At 48.1% G+C, this 14,919-nt stretch overlaps 1 protein-coding gene across 2 annotated transcripts in view; it reads right to left on the reverse strand.

Moving 5' to 3' along the window:
- LOC144611823 (synaptosomal-associated protein 25-like) overlaps positions 1-14,919 on the reverse strand; it is a 50,349-nt gene that overhangs the window by 17,782 nt on the left and 17,648 nt on the right. For both annotated transcript variants that reach the window (XM_078431106.1, XM_078431105.1), the window contains exons 2-4: positions 12,082-12,209; positions 7,865-7,906; positions 1,928-1,976 (exon numbers count right to left, since the gene is read on the reverse strand). In XM_078431106.1, the coding sequence (XP_078287232.1) occupies positions 1,928-1,976; positions 7,865-7,906; positions 12,082-12,153 (163 nt within the window). In that variant the 5' untranslated portion in view covers positions 12,154-12,209. The remainder of the gene's footprint in view (positions 1-1,927; positions 1,977-7,864; positions 7,907-12,081; positions 12,210-14,919) is intronic.

Consider the following 14,919-nt stretch of genomic DNA (forward strand, 5'->3'; position numbering starts at 1 on the left):
AATGCGAGAGTGGGTCAGGCAGCATCTGCAGTTCCAGACGTTTTGAGTAGGGACCCTTCTTCAGGCTGATTCGAAAGGCTTTATTCATTATGAGACCGGAATACCTGTCAAGTTTCAAAGTGTTTAAACATATATACATACATGATTGAATTTTTTTTTTGTCTAGTTTGGTTTAAAAATACAGCATAGGAAGAGGCCGTTTGGCCCTCTGAATTCACGCTGACCATTGATCGCTGACATTAGTTCCACGTGATCCCACTTTCTCATCCACTCCCACACACAAGGGGTAATTTACAGTGGGCCAATTACCCTACAAACCCACACAGAGGCCAATTCACTGGATGAATTTAAAAGAGAGTTAGATAGAGCTCTAGGGGCTAGCGGAATCAAGGGATATTTGGGGAGAAGGCAGGCACGGGTTACTGATTGTGAATGATCAGCCATGATCACAATGGATGGTGGTGCTGGCACGAAGGGCCGAATGGCCTCCTCCTGCACCTATTGTCTATGTTTCTGTGTTTCTATTGGGGATGTGGGAGGAAACCGGAGCACCCAAGGGAAACCCACGTGGTCACAGGCAGAGCGTGCAAACTCCGCACAGACAGCAGCCGATGTCAGGATGGAAGCCGGGTCTCTGGCGCTGTGAGGCAGCAGCTCTATCCGCTGCGCCGTTCACAGCTCTGTTCAACACGGTAGCTTCATGGTGGGCTAATTCTCTTGAGTGGGTTAATCTGTTCAGTGCCACCACAGGTCATGGCCAAAACCTTGGCAGTGAACAGGTTAACTCAACAAGACCAGTCACTGGTTAACTCAACGAGGCCAGTCACTAGTTAACTCAACAAGACCAGTCAATGGCTAACTCAACGAGACCAGTCACTGGTTAACTCAACAAGACCAGTCAATGGTTAACTCAACAAGACCAGTCAATGGTTAACTCAACGAGACCAGTCACTGGTTAACTCAACAAGACCAGTCAATGGCTAACTCAACAAGACCAGTCAATGGCTAACTCAACAAGACCAGTCAATGGTTAACTCAACAAGACCAGTCACTAGTTAATTCAACAAGACCAGTCACTAGTTAACTCAACAAGACCAGTCACTGGTTAACTCAACAAGACCAGTCAATGGTTAACTCAACAAGACCAGTCAATGGCTAACTCAACAAGACCAGTCACTAGTTAACTCAACAAGACCAGTCACTGGTTAACTCAACAAGACCAGTCAATGGTTAACTCAACAAGACCAGTCACTGGTTAACTCAACAAGACCAGTCAATGGTTAACTCAACAAGACCAGTCACTAGTTAACTCAACAAGACCAGTCACTAGTTAACTCACCAAGACCAGTCAATGGTTACCTCAACAAGACCAGTCACTAGTTAACTCAACAAGACCAGTCACTAGTTAACTCAATAAGACCAGTCAATGGTTAACTCACCAAGACCAGTCAATGGTTAACTCAACAAGACCAGTCAATGGTTAACTCAACAAGACCAGTCAATGGTTAACTCAACAAGACCAGTCAATGGTTAACTCAACAAGACCAGTCATTGGTTAACTCACCAAGACCGGTCACTAGTTAACTCAGCAAGACCAGTCACTGTTTAACTCAGCGAGACCAGTCACTGGTTAACTCAATGAGACTTGTTCCTGAGACCAGCCTGGCTCGGTTCTCCAGAGGACTTTGAGTCACGGGAGAAGAAGGTGACTCATTTTAAGAGCAAAGGAGAATAATTCCTTTGCAAGAATGTTGTTAGATAGTGCAACCCCTAATTAGTCCCTGGACCACCCCATCGTTTAACAACAATATCAAGCGGTTTGCAATTTCTGTCTCAGCTGTGAAAGAATAGACATTGTCCAAAGTGGTCACACGGTCTCCTCTCCTCCCCTAAATATAATCCCGCGTGTTCTCAGAGATCCACTCACCTCCCTGCTCATCCAGCATGACCAGAGTCCTGATCCCGGCATCTTTGCTCTGTTTGAAGACAAACGAAAGTGGGACAGATAGTGAGAAGAAAGCACGCAAGCTAAACAGGTAGACACTAAAAGCTACTACAATGTGTTTTTCAGGTGCTCGGGCTACTGGCTCAATGTGTTTGGTGATTTTGTATGTCAAAGCAACGCCTTGTGTTTCCAAATCATCAAACTAGGGACAATTAGACAATACGGACAAATCATCAAACTAGGGACAAATCATCAAGAGTGAGCTAGATCGAGCTCTTAAGGATAGCGGAGTCAGGGGGTATGGGGAGAAAGCAGGAACGGGGTACTGATTGAGAATGATCAGCCATGATCACATTGAATGGCGGTGCTGGCTCGAAGGGCCGAATGGCCTCCTCCTGCACCTATTGTCTATTGTCTATTGGCTATTGGCTGTGTCTCCTCCTGTATATCCACTTCTTGCTACATGGAGTAATTCCCAAAGTAGACGCAGGAGCTTGGTTGTAACAAAATTATAACGCTTGGCTTCGTGCGGCACGGTGGCGCAGCGGTAAAGTTGCCGCCTTACAGCGAATGCAGCGCCAGAGACCGGGGTTCGATCCCGACTACGGGTGCTGTCTGTACGGAGTTTGTACGTTCTCCCCGTGACCTGCATGGGTTTTCTCCGAGATCTTTGCTTTCCTCCCACACTCCAAAGACGTGCAGGTTTGTAGGTTAATTGGCTTGGTAAATGTAAAAATTGTCCCTAGTGTGTGTAGGATAGTGTTAGTGTGCGGGGATCGCTGGGCGGCGCGGACCCGGTGGGTCGAAGGGGCCTGTTTCCGCGCTGTATCTCTAAACTAAACTAAATTGCCAATTCTTTCCTAAAAATGGCTACATACAAATATTGTGTTGGTTTATTATTGTCACGTTTACCGAGATACAAAGATAAACGTTGTTCTAGGGCGGCACGGTGGCGCAGCACGAGAGACCCGGGTTCCATCCCGACCACGGGTGTTGTCTGTACGGAGTTTGTACATTCTCCCCCCTGACCTGCGTGGGTTTTCTCCAGGTGCTCCGGTTTCCTCCCACACTCCAGACATACAGGTTTGTGGGTTGATTGGCTTGGTATAATTATAAATTGTCCCTAGTGTTAATGTGCGAGGATCACTGGTCAGTACGGACCCGGTGGGCCGAAGGGCCTGTTTCCGCGCTATGTCTCTCAACTAAATTAAACTAAACTATGGTAGCTTGATAGCACGCAACAAAAGCTTTTTACTGTACCTTAGTACACATGACAATAAACTAAACAAATTGATTGCAAGTCCTTGCAACACCGGTCTGTTGGAGGCTTCCAAGTCACTATGCCCATTACAGAACGACTGTCTACTCTGATCAGCTGTTAAGTGGCAACTGTTTCTTTGCAATAAACCAAATACCACTTATGAAGAAGGGTCTCGATCCGAAACGTCACTGATTCCTTCTCTCCAGAGATGCTGCCTGACCCACTGAGTTTCTCCAGCTTTTTGTGTCTACCAACCATTTATTATTCCCCAAGTTAAAAACGTGCCCTGGCATTTATTCACAAAATGCTGGAGTAACTCAGCAGGTCAGGCAGCATCTAGGAGAGAGGGAACCGGGTGACGTTTCGGGTCGAGACCCTTCTTCAGACTGAAGAAGGGTCTCGACCCGAAACGTCAACCATTCCCTCTCTCCTGAGAAGCTGCCTGACCTGCTGAGTTACTCCAGCATTTTGTGAATAAATACCAGGTCTGAAGAAGGGTCTCGACCCGAAACGTCACCCATTCCTTCTCTCCTGAGAAGCTGCCTGACCCGCTGAGTTACTCCAGCATTTTGTGTCCGTCTTCGGTATCGTCTTATATTGCAGCTTACATCCCAGTGGTATGATTTTCGATTTCTCTAACTTCAAGTAACCCCTGCATTCCCTGTCTCTGTCTCTCCCCCTCCCCCCCACCCCCCACTTCGTATGATTTTATGGTCTTTGGCTGTGTTGAAAGGCTGGAGCGATTGGGCTTGTATACACTGGAGTTTAGAAGGATGAGGGGGGATCTTATTGAAACATATAAGATAATTAGGGGATTGGACACATTAGAGGCAGGAAACATGTTCCCAATGTTGGGGGAGTCCAGAACAAGGGGCCACAGTTTAAGAATAAGGGGTAGGACATTTAGAACTGAGATGAGGAAGAACTTTTTCAGTCAGAGAGTGGTGAAGGTGTGGAATTCTCTGCCTCGGAAGGCAGTGGAGGCCAGTTCATTGGATGCTTTCAAGAGAGAGCTGGATAGAGCTCTTAAGGATAGCGGAGTGAGGGGGTATGGGGAGAAGGCAGGAACGGGGTACTGATTGAGAGTGATCAGCCATGATCGCATTGAATGGCAGTGCTGGCTCGAAGGGCTGAATGGCCTACTCCTGCACCTATTGTCTATTGTGTTCTGCTCCTCAGCAATGCAAGAGTGTTGCTGGATCAGGCCATTGATTGGAGTCCAGCTACGTACATTCCCTGTAGTGCTGCAACTTTCACCGGCTAATATCGCTGACATTTCTAAATGACTGCCCCTCAGTGGGACACAGTCCCACGTTTGCTTGTAGCCTTACAGGGCAACGGGGGAAAGCCTGGGATTGTTTAAAAGAAAATCAATAATTCAGCTCTCAGCACCACGGACGTAAAATACTGAATCTTCCTCCTCCGTAATTGAAAACCCCTCCTGGGTAACAGCTCTCAACTGCACTGTTAAAATTGTAGTTTTCGCTGAATTTAGGAATTAGGGGGCAAGAATAATGTGTCGCCTTATTGTTGCACGAAAGCATGTTTTTGGTGCAGTGTTGGGTCTCATGGATTTTGCATTAAATCCTTGACTCGGTTTACAACAGTGACGTGTTTGGCAAAGATTTCAGCCTGGGCTTTCAAATGGATTCTGACAAGATGGTAACAGTCTCTTGAGAATCAGGATGTATATTTTCATGCATTTTTAAATTGTTCAGGAAAAAAATGGTGCATTTCTGGCTGCTGTTAATATTTAGTTTAGTTTAGAGATGCAGGGAGGCAACAGGCCCTTCGGCCCATCGTGTCCGCGCCGACCAGCGATTATCCCCCACACTAACACTATCCTAGCACACACCTGGGGACAATCTTTTACAATTTTACCAAAGCCAATCACCTACAAACCTGCACGTCTTTGGAATTTGGGAGGAAACCCGGAGCACCTGGGGAAAACCCACGTGATCTTAGGGAGGACGTGCAAACTCAGGGGGTAGTAGGAGCATGGTCAGAATGGTTTTAAGGCACAAACCGATTAATAACTCGATCAGCTAGTGGGTGAAAGTTTACTCTGGGAATACAGTGTTGTCGCGACCACCACATCACCCATGAGTTTATTAAATGGGTGAACAGACCTGGCCTACGCATGCTCCTAGTTGAAACGGGGCCTTATGCTGCTCTGTGTTTGTTCAGCTAAGTCCAGGGATAAAATAGATCCCAGAGCGAAAGCCAGTGGAGATTATCCTCACTCGGCTCCGTTCTTCAACAAGGCTGATGGTCCCTGTTTACCACCCCTTAATCTCACCCTCCACCCTTGAACAGATGTAAGCAAACAACGGAGGTAAGCAAACTAATAACCTGCTGCAGAGGATATCCGGGTGATAAGGTTTATCGTTAGTGAGGTTTAATAAATACGTCACCAGGTGAACTTCTGCCAGGCTGAACAGCTTGTCATCGGTGACACAGGAGAGAGGGCCGTGCAGGGAAAGGTGGCCTCGCGCCATTAGGGCAGAGGCACGGTGGCGCAGCGGGTAGAGCAGATGCACCGGAGACCCAGGTTCGATCCCGACGTCGGGTGCTTTCTGTGTGGTGTTAGAGCGGGAGCCCGATCGCCCAGTGCAATCAACGCTGCACGAGTTCCTTATTCCATGTTAAGAGTTTCCTGATTTTGCAATTACAAAATACGCAAACGTTGGTGATGGGGGTTCTCGATTTACTCCCTTAACGAGCTTCTCTCCAGAGATGCTGCCTGACCCGCTGAGTTACTCCAGCATTTGGTGATACCCTTAACGAGCGATGGTCTTCGCTGTAAATGCTTCCCTGTCTTAGCGTTGTGCATGGTGTGAATGGAGGTCAGGTGAGATGCTAATCACAATCATACTGGATTAGCCAAGTTTGTTTTGCACGCTCTCCCTAAGACCGCGTGGGTTTCTTCCGGGCGCTCCGGTTTCTTCCCACATCCCAAAGACGTGCGGGTTTGTAGGTTAATTGCCCCCCACGTGTATAGTGGGATAACTAGTGTGAACGGGTGATCAATGATGAGCGAGGACTCTGTTTCATGCCTGTCTTCATCCTGTATCTCTACCAAACTAAATGGAATTTGGGATGAAGCACTCTTTTGTGCACTAGTCAAGCCTGAAACTAAAGGGTCGAAGGGCCGAATGGCCTCCTCCTGCACCTATTGTCTATTGTCTATTGTCTATAAACATAGAACTTAATCCCAGATCAAATGTACGTTGAAGGGTCTTGAATGTGTCGTCATTTGTCATTGTAATGTTATGGTGAATATATGGATCCTCGTTTCTTGTCTCACATTCTTTGTCTTTGTTGATGTTGCAAGTGGGGCTGCTGAGAATCAAGACAAATTTTAGACTTGATCCGACAGTGAAGTATTATCGGGTCGAATATCATAAACGGGAGAGGCAAGGATGTGATATGTTATTCCCACTTTGTCCCAATATACATCAATGTTGTTATACGATTGTCCCAAACCAAGACCAAAACATTAGATGCACAAGACACTGCAGGTGCTGGGGTCTTGAGTAAGATCGGTGCTGGAGGAACTCAATGGGTCAGGCAGCATCTGTGGAGGGAATGGATAGGCAACGTTTCGGGTCGGGACCCTTCTTCAGCCTGATTGTAGTATTACAATCAGGGAGTTTGATAAATGACAATGTGGAAGCTTGTAGGAGCAAGGGACTGCAGATGATGGTTTACAAACAAGGACACAAATTGCTGGAGTAACTCAGTGGTTTAGGCAGCATCTCTGGAGAACATAGATTGACTTTAGACACACAGCACAGAAACAGGCCCTTCGGCCGACCAAGTCCATGCCGACCAGATTGATCCCTGGGATGGCAGGACTTTCATATGAAGAAAGACTGGATAGACTAGGCTTATACTCGCTGGAATTTAGAAGACTGAGGGGGGATCTTATAGAAACATATAAAATTCTTAAGGGGTTGGAGAGGCTAGATGCGGGAAGATTGTTCCCGATCTTGGGGAAGTCCAGAACCAGGGGTCACAGCTTAAGGATAAGGGGGAAGTCTTTTAGGACCGAGATGAGAAAAAACTTCTTCACACAGAGAGTGGTGCGTCTGTGGAATTCTCTGCCACAGAAGGTAGTTGAGGCCAGTTCATTGGCTATATTTAAGAGGGAGTTAGATGTGGCCCTTGTGGCTAAAGGGATCAGGGGGTATGGAGAGAAGGCAGGTATAGGTTACTGAGTTGGATGATCAGCCATGATCATATTGAATGGCGGTGCGTACAGGCTCGAAGGGCCGAATGGCCTACTCCTGCACCTATTTTCTATGTTTCTGTGACCAGCGATCACCCCATTCACTAAGACTGTGCTACACACTAGGAATAATTTACAATTTTACCAAAGCCAATCGACCTACAAACCTGCAGGTCTTTGGAGTGTTGGAGGAAACCAGGGCACCCAGAGAAAACCCACGTGGTCACAGGGAAACCATACAAACTCTTTCATGTGTACCAGGATCAGGAGTCAGGATCAAACTTTGGTCCCTGGTGCTGCAAGGCAGAAACTCTACCGCTGTGCCTGCCCGATGGATGACGTTTTGGGTCAGGGACCTTCTTCAGACTGATCGCAGTGTGACGGGATGTTTGATAACGACCATAAAGGAAGCTTGTTGATACTGTACCTCCTCCACCAACTGCAACATACGCCGGGTGCTCTCCAGGGACTGTGGGGGGAGAGAGAGACAGAGAGAGGCACATCGTTAGATCACTGCAGACAATCACACACCTCATTTCCCCATCAACACAAACCAGAGCTTTAATCATGGCTGGTCACTGGAAGTTTTGTAATTTCACAAAAAATAATATTGTGGAATAATATTGTGGAATAATATTATGGAATAATATTGTGGAATAATATTGTGGAATAATATTGTGGAATAATATTGTGGAATAATATTCTTTGGAAACCATTTTGAACCAAAAATGTCACACACGTGACCGGACATCATCACATAAAGTAATACATTAAAAAAAAAATCTTGTAAGAGATTAACCTTTTTCATTGCTATTTTCCCACCTGCAGAACTGTAATGCATGTCTGCTAAAGATATGAACATTCTAGCCTTTAAAATTCACAGAGTCTGTGAGATAAAGCCGAGTTAAGAAAGCAATGTTTCCGTGTGAGGTCACGCACACGTGACCAGTCATATTGGACCTCTGACCCTAAACAAACATGATCACATTGAATGGCGGTGTTGGCTCGAAGGGCCGAATGGCCTCCTCCTGCACCTATTGTCTATTGTCTAGTATTGTCAGCATGACATATAAAAATTTCACTTGACAAACTTCGACGTGTATAAGTCATATATACAGTACAAAACAATATGCCTGTGATGATTTCAGAATTAGAAGAAATGTATTCCACAATTTTTCATATTTTGGGTCACACAGGTGACTGAGAATGGCCCTGTACAAGATCAAAGTTGGATCTAAAAACATGGCCAGAATCTGTGTCACGGGGTTTTAGAGAGATACAGAACGGAAACAGGCCCTTCGGCCCATCTAGTCCCTTCAGCCACCCATTTTTACTCCCATCCTGTTCCCCCCCACCAATAGGCAATAGGTGCAGGAGGAGGCCATTCGGCCCTTCGAGCCAGCACCGCCATTCAATGTGATCATGGCTGATCATTCTCAATCAGTACCTTCTGCCTTCTCCCCATACCCCCTGACTCCGCTATCCTTAAGAGCTCTATCTAGCTCTCTCTTGAATGCAATGTGATCATGGCTGATCATTCTCAATCAGTACCCCGTTCCTGCCTTCTCCCCATACCCCCTGACTCCGCTATCCTTAAGAGCTCTATCTAGCTCTCTCTTGAATACATTCAGAGAATTGGCCTCCACTGCCTTCTGAGGCAGAAAATTCCACAGATTCACAACTCTCTGACTGAAAAAGTTTTTCCTCATCTCCGTTCTAAATGACCTACCCCTTTTTCCTAAACTGTGTGGCCCCTGGTTCTGGACTCCCCCAACATTGGGAACATGTTTCCTGCCTCTAACGTGTCCAACCCCTTAATAATCTTATACGTTTCGATAAGATCTCCTCTCATCCTTCTAAATTCCAGCGTATACAAGCCTAGTCGCTCCTCTCACCTCCCACCTCCCACTCACCATTTTATTCTCCCCGCATTCCCATCAGCCTAATTTCCAGCGGCCCGTTAACTGACCCACCCCCTCAGCTTTGCGATGTGTGAGGAAACCAGAGCACACAGAGGAAACCCACGTGGTCACAGGGAGAACGTGGAGACTCCACACAGACAGCACGGGTGGTCAGGGGGTAAATCTCTCTGCAGCGTATTTGCAGTTACCCTCAGGAACCCTATTCTCCAAGACCGGGCAAGGCAGGGGGGAATATCAGCTGCTGGTGTAACTCAGCGGGTCAGGCAGCATCTCTGGGGAACACGGATAGGCGGCACGGTAGCGCAGCGGTAGAGTTGCTGCTGTACAGCGAATGCAGCGCCGGAGACTCAGGTTCGATCCTGACTACGGGTGCTGCACTGTAAGGAGTTTGTACGTTCTCCCCGTGACCTGCGTGGGTTTTCTCCGAGATCTTCGGTTTCCTCCCACACTCCAAAGACGTACAGGTATGTAGGTTAATTGGCTGGGTAAATGTAAAAAATTGTCCCTAGTGGGTGTAGGATAGTGTTAATGTACGGGGATCGCTGGGCGGCACGGACTTGGTGGGCCGAAAGGGCCTGTTTCCGGCTGTATATATATGATATGATATGATATGATTTTGGGTCGGGATTTTCCTGGGAGATTAGTTGAGGCAGCGGATGCAAAACTAGGAAAAGTGTGAACGGATGATCGATGGTTAGTGTGCACCCGATGGGCCGAAGGGCCTGTATTCATGTTGCACCTTCCAGTAAATCATAACACAGTTAAGAAGAGAGAAATACAGTGTATTCTGAAACACCAACAGTGAAATCAAAGAAATTCACTAATTAATTAGTTTGAGGGAACTATATTAAATGTAATGTTTATGTACACATTTATTTTCAGCGTGTTTTGATTAGTAACTTTAGTTAAACTATATAATTTTAGCCCGCTAATTATATTATTCATAGAATAATTATATATTTACATTAGATTTAATTTAATTTACGAGAGGTGTTTTAAAATAAATGTGACTGTATTGATTGGCAGCAGAACAGCACAAAGTGGGCCGGGTATGGCTGCTAATCTAAAATAAAAACAGGTTTTTAACAGGTCAGGAAGCCTCTGTGGCAACTTTTAAAGGGGTTTGCAGGTCGAATTTGGTGTGTGTGTGTGTGTGTGTGTGTGTGTGTGTGTGTGTGTGTGTGTGTGTGTGTGTGTGTGTGTGTGTGTGTGTGTGTGTGTGTGTGTGTGTGTGTGTGTGTGTGTGTGTGTATGTGTGTGTATGTGTGTGTGTACGTGTGTGTAGGTGTGTGTAGGTGTGTGTGTGTGTACGTGAGTGTGTGTGTACGTGTGTGTGTACCTGAGTGTGTGTGTGTGTGTGTGTGTGTGTGTGTGTGTGTGTGTGTGTGTGTGTGTGTGTGTGTGTGTACGTGTGTGTACGTGTGTGTGTGTGTGTGTGTGTGTGTGTACGTGTGTGTGTGTGTGTGTGTGTGTGTGTGTGTACGTGTGTACGTGTGTGTGTACATGTGTGTGTGTGTACGCGTGTGTGTGTACGTGTGCATGTGTGTGTGCATGTGTGTGTGCGTGTACGTATGCGTGTGCGTGTGTGTGGAATATGGTGCCATGGTGGTTGAGGCATTTAATTTTCTTTTGTTTGATTTAGAAATACAGCCCCGCCCAGCGATCCCCACACACTAACACCATCCCACACACACTGGGGACAATTTACAATTATACCAACCCAATTAACCTTCAAACCTGCACATCTTTGGAATGTGGGAGGAAACGGAAGATCTCAGAGAAAACCCACGTAAGTCACGGGGAGAACGTACAAACTCCACAAAGTCAGCACCCGTAGTCAGGATTGAACCCGGGTCTCTGGCGCTGCGAGTCAATGGTACTTCATTGTCACGTGTGCACTGCAGTGAAATTCTTTTTGCAGAGCTCACACATGCTGGAGTCTCCATATTGTGGTGCCATTTACACAAGTCCAAAGTTGGGTCCACGTGCTGGATGTACTGGAGCAGCTCCCGATCCAGTTAAGCCCCAGGCTGCTGGTGGGCCTCCTCCCTTCACCCTCGACCAGCTTGGCCTGCAAACAGACTAGGGTTGCCAACTGTCCCGTATTAGCCGGGACATCCCGTATTTTGGGCTAAATTGGTTTGTCCCATATGGGACCGCCCTTGTCCTATATTAGGCCCGGGGGACGCTGTAGGCCCGGACAGCGTAGGCCCGGACAGCGTAGGCCCGGACGGCCTAGGCCCGGGGAACGCTGTAGGCCCAGACAGTGTCAGCCCGGATAGCGTAGGCCCGGACAGCTTTGGCCCGGACAGCGTAGGCCCGGACAGCTTTGGCCCGGACAGCGTAGGCCCAGAGGCCCGGGCGCCGCCTGAGAAAGGTTGCATAGCAACCCGCTCCCGGCCCGGGCGGCCGCCATTGGTGGAGCGGGAGCACGTGGCCGCTGGCTGGGTGAGGTCACGTAGGGCGTGGGGCGGTGACGTCACCATGTCCCTTATTTGGGAGTGAGATAGTTGGCAACCCTAAAACAGAGGTCCCTCTCCACCACCGCGCCCTTGACCCATTTGGCCCCTCCTGCCTGTGCTATCCTTCAGTAACGACCATGGTTGACCCACCACCTATTGTCTTACAGTCGTACAACAGGGACACAGGTCTTCGGCCCAGCCTGCCCCAAATGGGAGGCGCCGACAACGCAATGCGCTGCCATCTCCGGGCCATTGCTCACCTCATCTGTGATCTGATCAGCACACCGTTGCATCTCCTCCAGCTCAGAACGCATGTCCACGTTTCCGTCCATGGTTACTGCAACTCGACACGCTGACGCGCTGTTCTTGCACGGTGGGCTTCGCCGGCCTGTAAAATGGAGAATGGAGAGCTTTACAATAGGTACTGTGCAGGCTAAACGTGTAGGAAGGAACCGCAGATGCTGGCTTAAGCCGAAGATAGACACAGCTACCTCTGGAGCTGGAGTAACTCAGCGGGTCAGGCAGCGTCTCTGCAGAGAAGGAATGGGTGACGTTCCTGGTCGAAGCCTTTCTTCCGTCACCTCTGCGCCTCTCTCTATGGGAGGGTGTCCTTACCACCCAGTGATGACCCCTTCCCCCGTCTCCAGCGCCCCCCCCCTCCTCTTGGAGTCCCCAGAATGGCCTTCTCCCCTCTCTAGACCTCTTTAGTTCTGACTGCCAGCGTGACGTCAACCGTCTCAACTTTTCCACTCCTCCTTCACTGCTCCAACCTCCCCCGCTCGGAACGTACAGCCCTCCACTCACTCTGCAGCAACCCCGACGTCATGATCAAACCCGCCGACAAGGGAGGTGCCGTGGTAGTCTGGCGGGCTGACGTCTAACAGGCCGAGGCCAGGCGACAACTCTCAGACACCTCCTCCTACCTATAGATCGGAAGAAGGGTCTCGACCCCGAAACGTCACCCATTCCTTCTCTCCACAGTTTAAGAATAAGAGGTATATAGAAGGATGAGAGCGAATCTTATCGAAACGTATAAGATTATTAAGGGGTTGGACACATTAGAGGCAGGAAACATCTTCCCAATGTTGGGGGAGTCCAGAACCAGGGGCCACAGTTTAAGACTAAGGGGTAGGCCATTTAGAACGGAGATGAGGAAAAACTTTTTCAGTCAGAGAGTTGTGAATCTGTGGAATTCTCTGCCTCGGAAGGCAGTGGAGGCCAATTCTCTGAATGCATTCAAGAGAGAGCTGGATAAAGCTCTTAAGGATAGCGGAGTCAGGGGGTATGGGGAGAAGGCAGGAACGGGGTACTGATTGAGAATGATCAGCCATGATCACATTGAATGGCAGTGCGTACAGGCTCGAAGGGCTGAATGGCCTCCTCCTGCACCTATTGTCTATTGTCCAGAGATGCTGCCTGACCCGCTTAGTTACTCCAGCATTTTGTGTTTATCTTAGGTACTATGAAGACTGCCCCCAGGATACAAACCCCTGACTTTTAGACACCCTACATACAAACATCTCACATAATATCACATTCAGATGACCAAAGGATATAGATATATTTGTTCTTATATACAGCAGAACTAGTTTAGATGTTCTAAACTGGGTTTGTTTAGTTTAGTTTAGAGATATAGCATGGAAACAGGCCCTTCGCCCTGACCAGTGATCCCCGCACACTAACACTTTTTCTACACACACCATGGACGATTTACAATTATACCAAGCCAAACCACCTGCAAACCTGTACGCCGTTGGAGTGTGGGAGGAATCCAGAGCACCCGGAGAAAACCCACGCAGGTCAGGGGGAGAACGTACAAAATCCGTACGGACAGCACCCGTAGTCAGGATCGAGCCCGGGTCTTTGGCGCTGTGAGGCAGCAACTCTACCGCTGCGCCACCGTGCCGCCCACAGGTGGCCCACAGATCTCTGGATCTGAGGAAGATTTTTCTTGAGGTTTAGAGGGCAATGAATGGGCCAAATGCAGGTAAATGAGACTGGGGAAATGGCAAGCTGGTGCGGGCAAGTTGGGCCGAAGGGCCTATTTCCACGCTGTATGACTCGATGACTTCCCCCACACACATGCTGTTTGACCCACTGCGTTCCTCCTGCAGATTGATACTCTGATATTCATACCCTGCTCGAAGGTGTCACAAAATGCCGGGGTAACTCAGCGGGTCAGGCAGCATCTCAGGAGAGAAGAAATGGGTGAAATGAATCTGAAGGGTCTCGACCCGAAACGTCACCTATTCCTTTTCCACAGAGATGCTGCCTGACCCGCTGAGTTACTCCAGCCAGCTTTTTGTGTCTACCTTTGGTTTAAACCAGCATCTCCAGTTCCTTCCTGCACTTTGCAACTGGTCTTTGCAGATTAAGCAATATTAGCAACTGTGCCGTTCCTGCCTTTGTGCTGAGATCCAGCACTAAACCCGTTGTGTCATGTATCATCACGAGGTAGATCTTGCCAACCATCTACTGTAAGCATCTGGACATCTGAGGAACAGAGCGCTGATGGGGCAATGCGTGTTTGAGTTGGAAGGTCAGACACAGAGACCTCCGGGAATACCGCCACCTAGAGTTGGTGCCCAAAGCTATTTCCACCCCTTAAACCAGCCGCGCCAAACATGAGCTACTTTCTTGGAGTGTTCATTGCTGGTTAGATATGGAAATACATGGCTAGTCTGTCAAATTATGGACAAGTTCTTCTTCAGAAGCTGCTAACCATTTTCACCTTTTTTTAAGAAGGAAAAAAATACTGGTTTAAGTCGAAGGTAGACACAGAATGCTGGAGTAACTCAGCGGGTCAGGCAGCATCTCAGGAGAGAAGGAATGGGTGACGTTTCATGTCGAGACCCTTAGTTTAGCTTAGAGATACAACGTCAGGTCGAGATCCTTCTTCAGACGTCACCCATTCCTTCTCTCCTGAGATGCTGCCTGACCCGCTGGGTCACTCCAGCGTTTTGTGACACCTTCGATTTGTACCAGCATCTGCGGTTATTTTTCCTACACTCCATTCTCTACTCTGCCTGTTTCACAGCAACATAAAAGACCAGCCCGCAATTCGGTTTCACCCTCTTGTGTAATGTTTTTCCGCATTA

Source organism: Rhinoraja longicauda, chromosome 41, assembly GCF_053455715.1.
Source record: "Rhinoraja longicauda isolate Sanriku21f chromosome 41, sRhiLon1.1, whole genome shotgun sequence".
Classification (NCBI taxonomy): domain Eukaryota; kingdom Metazoa; phylum Chordata; class Chondrichthyes; order Rajiformes; family Arhynchobatidae; genus Rhinoraja; species Rhinoraja longicauda.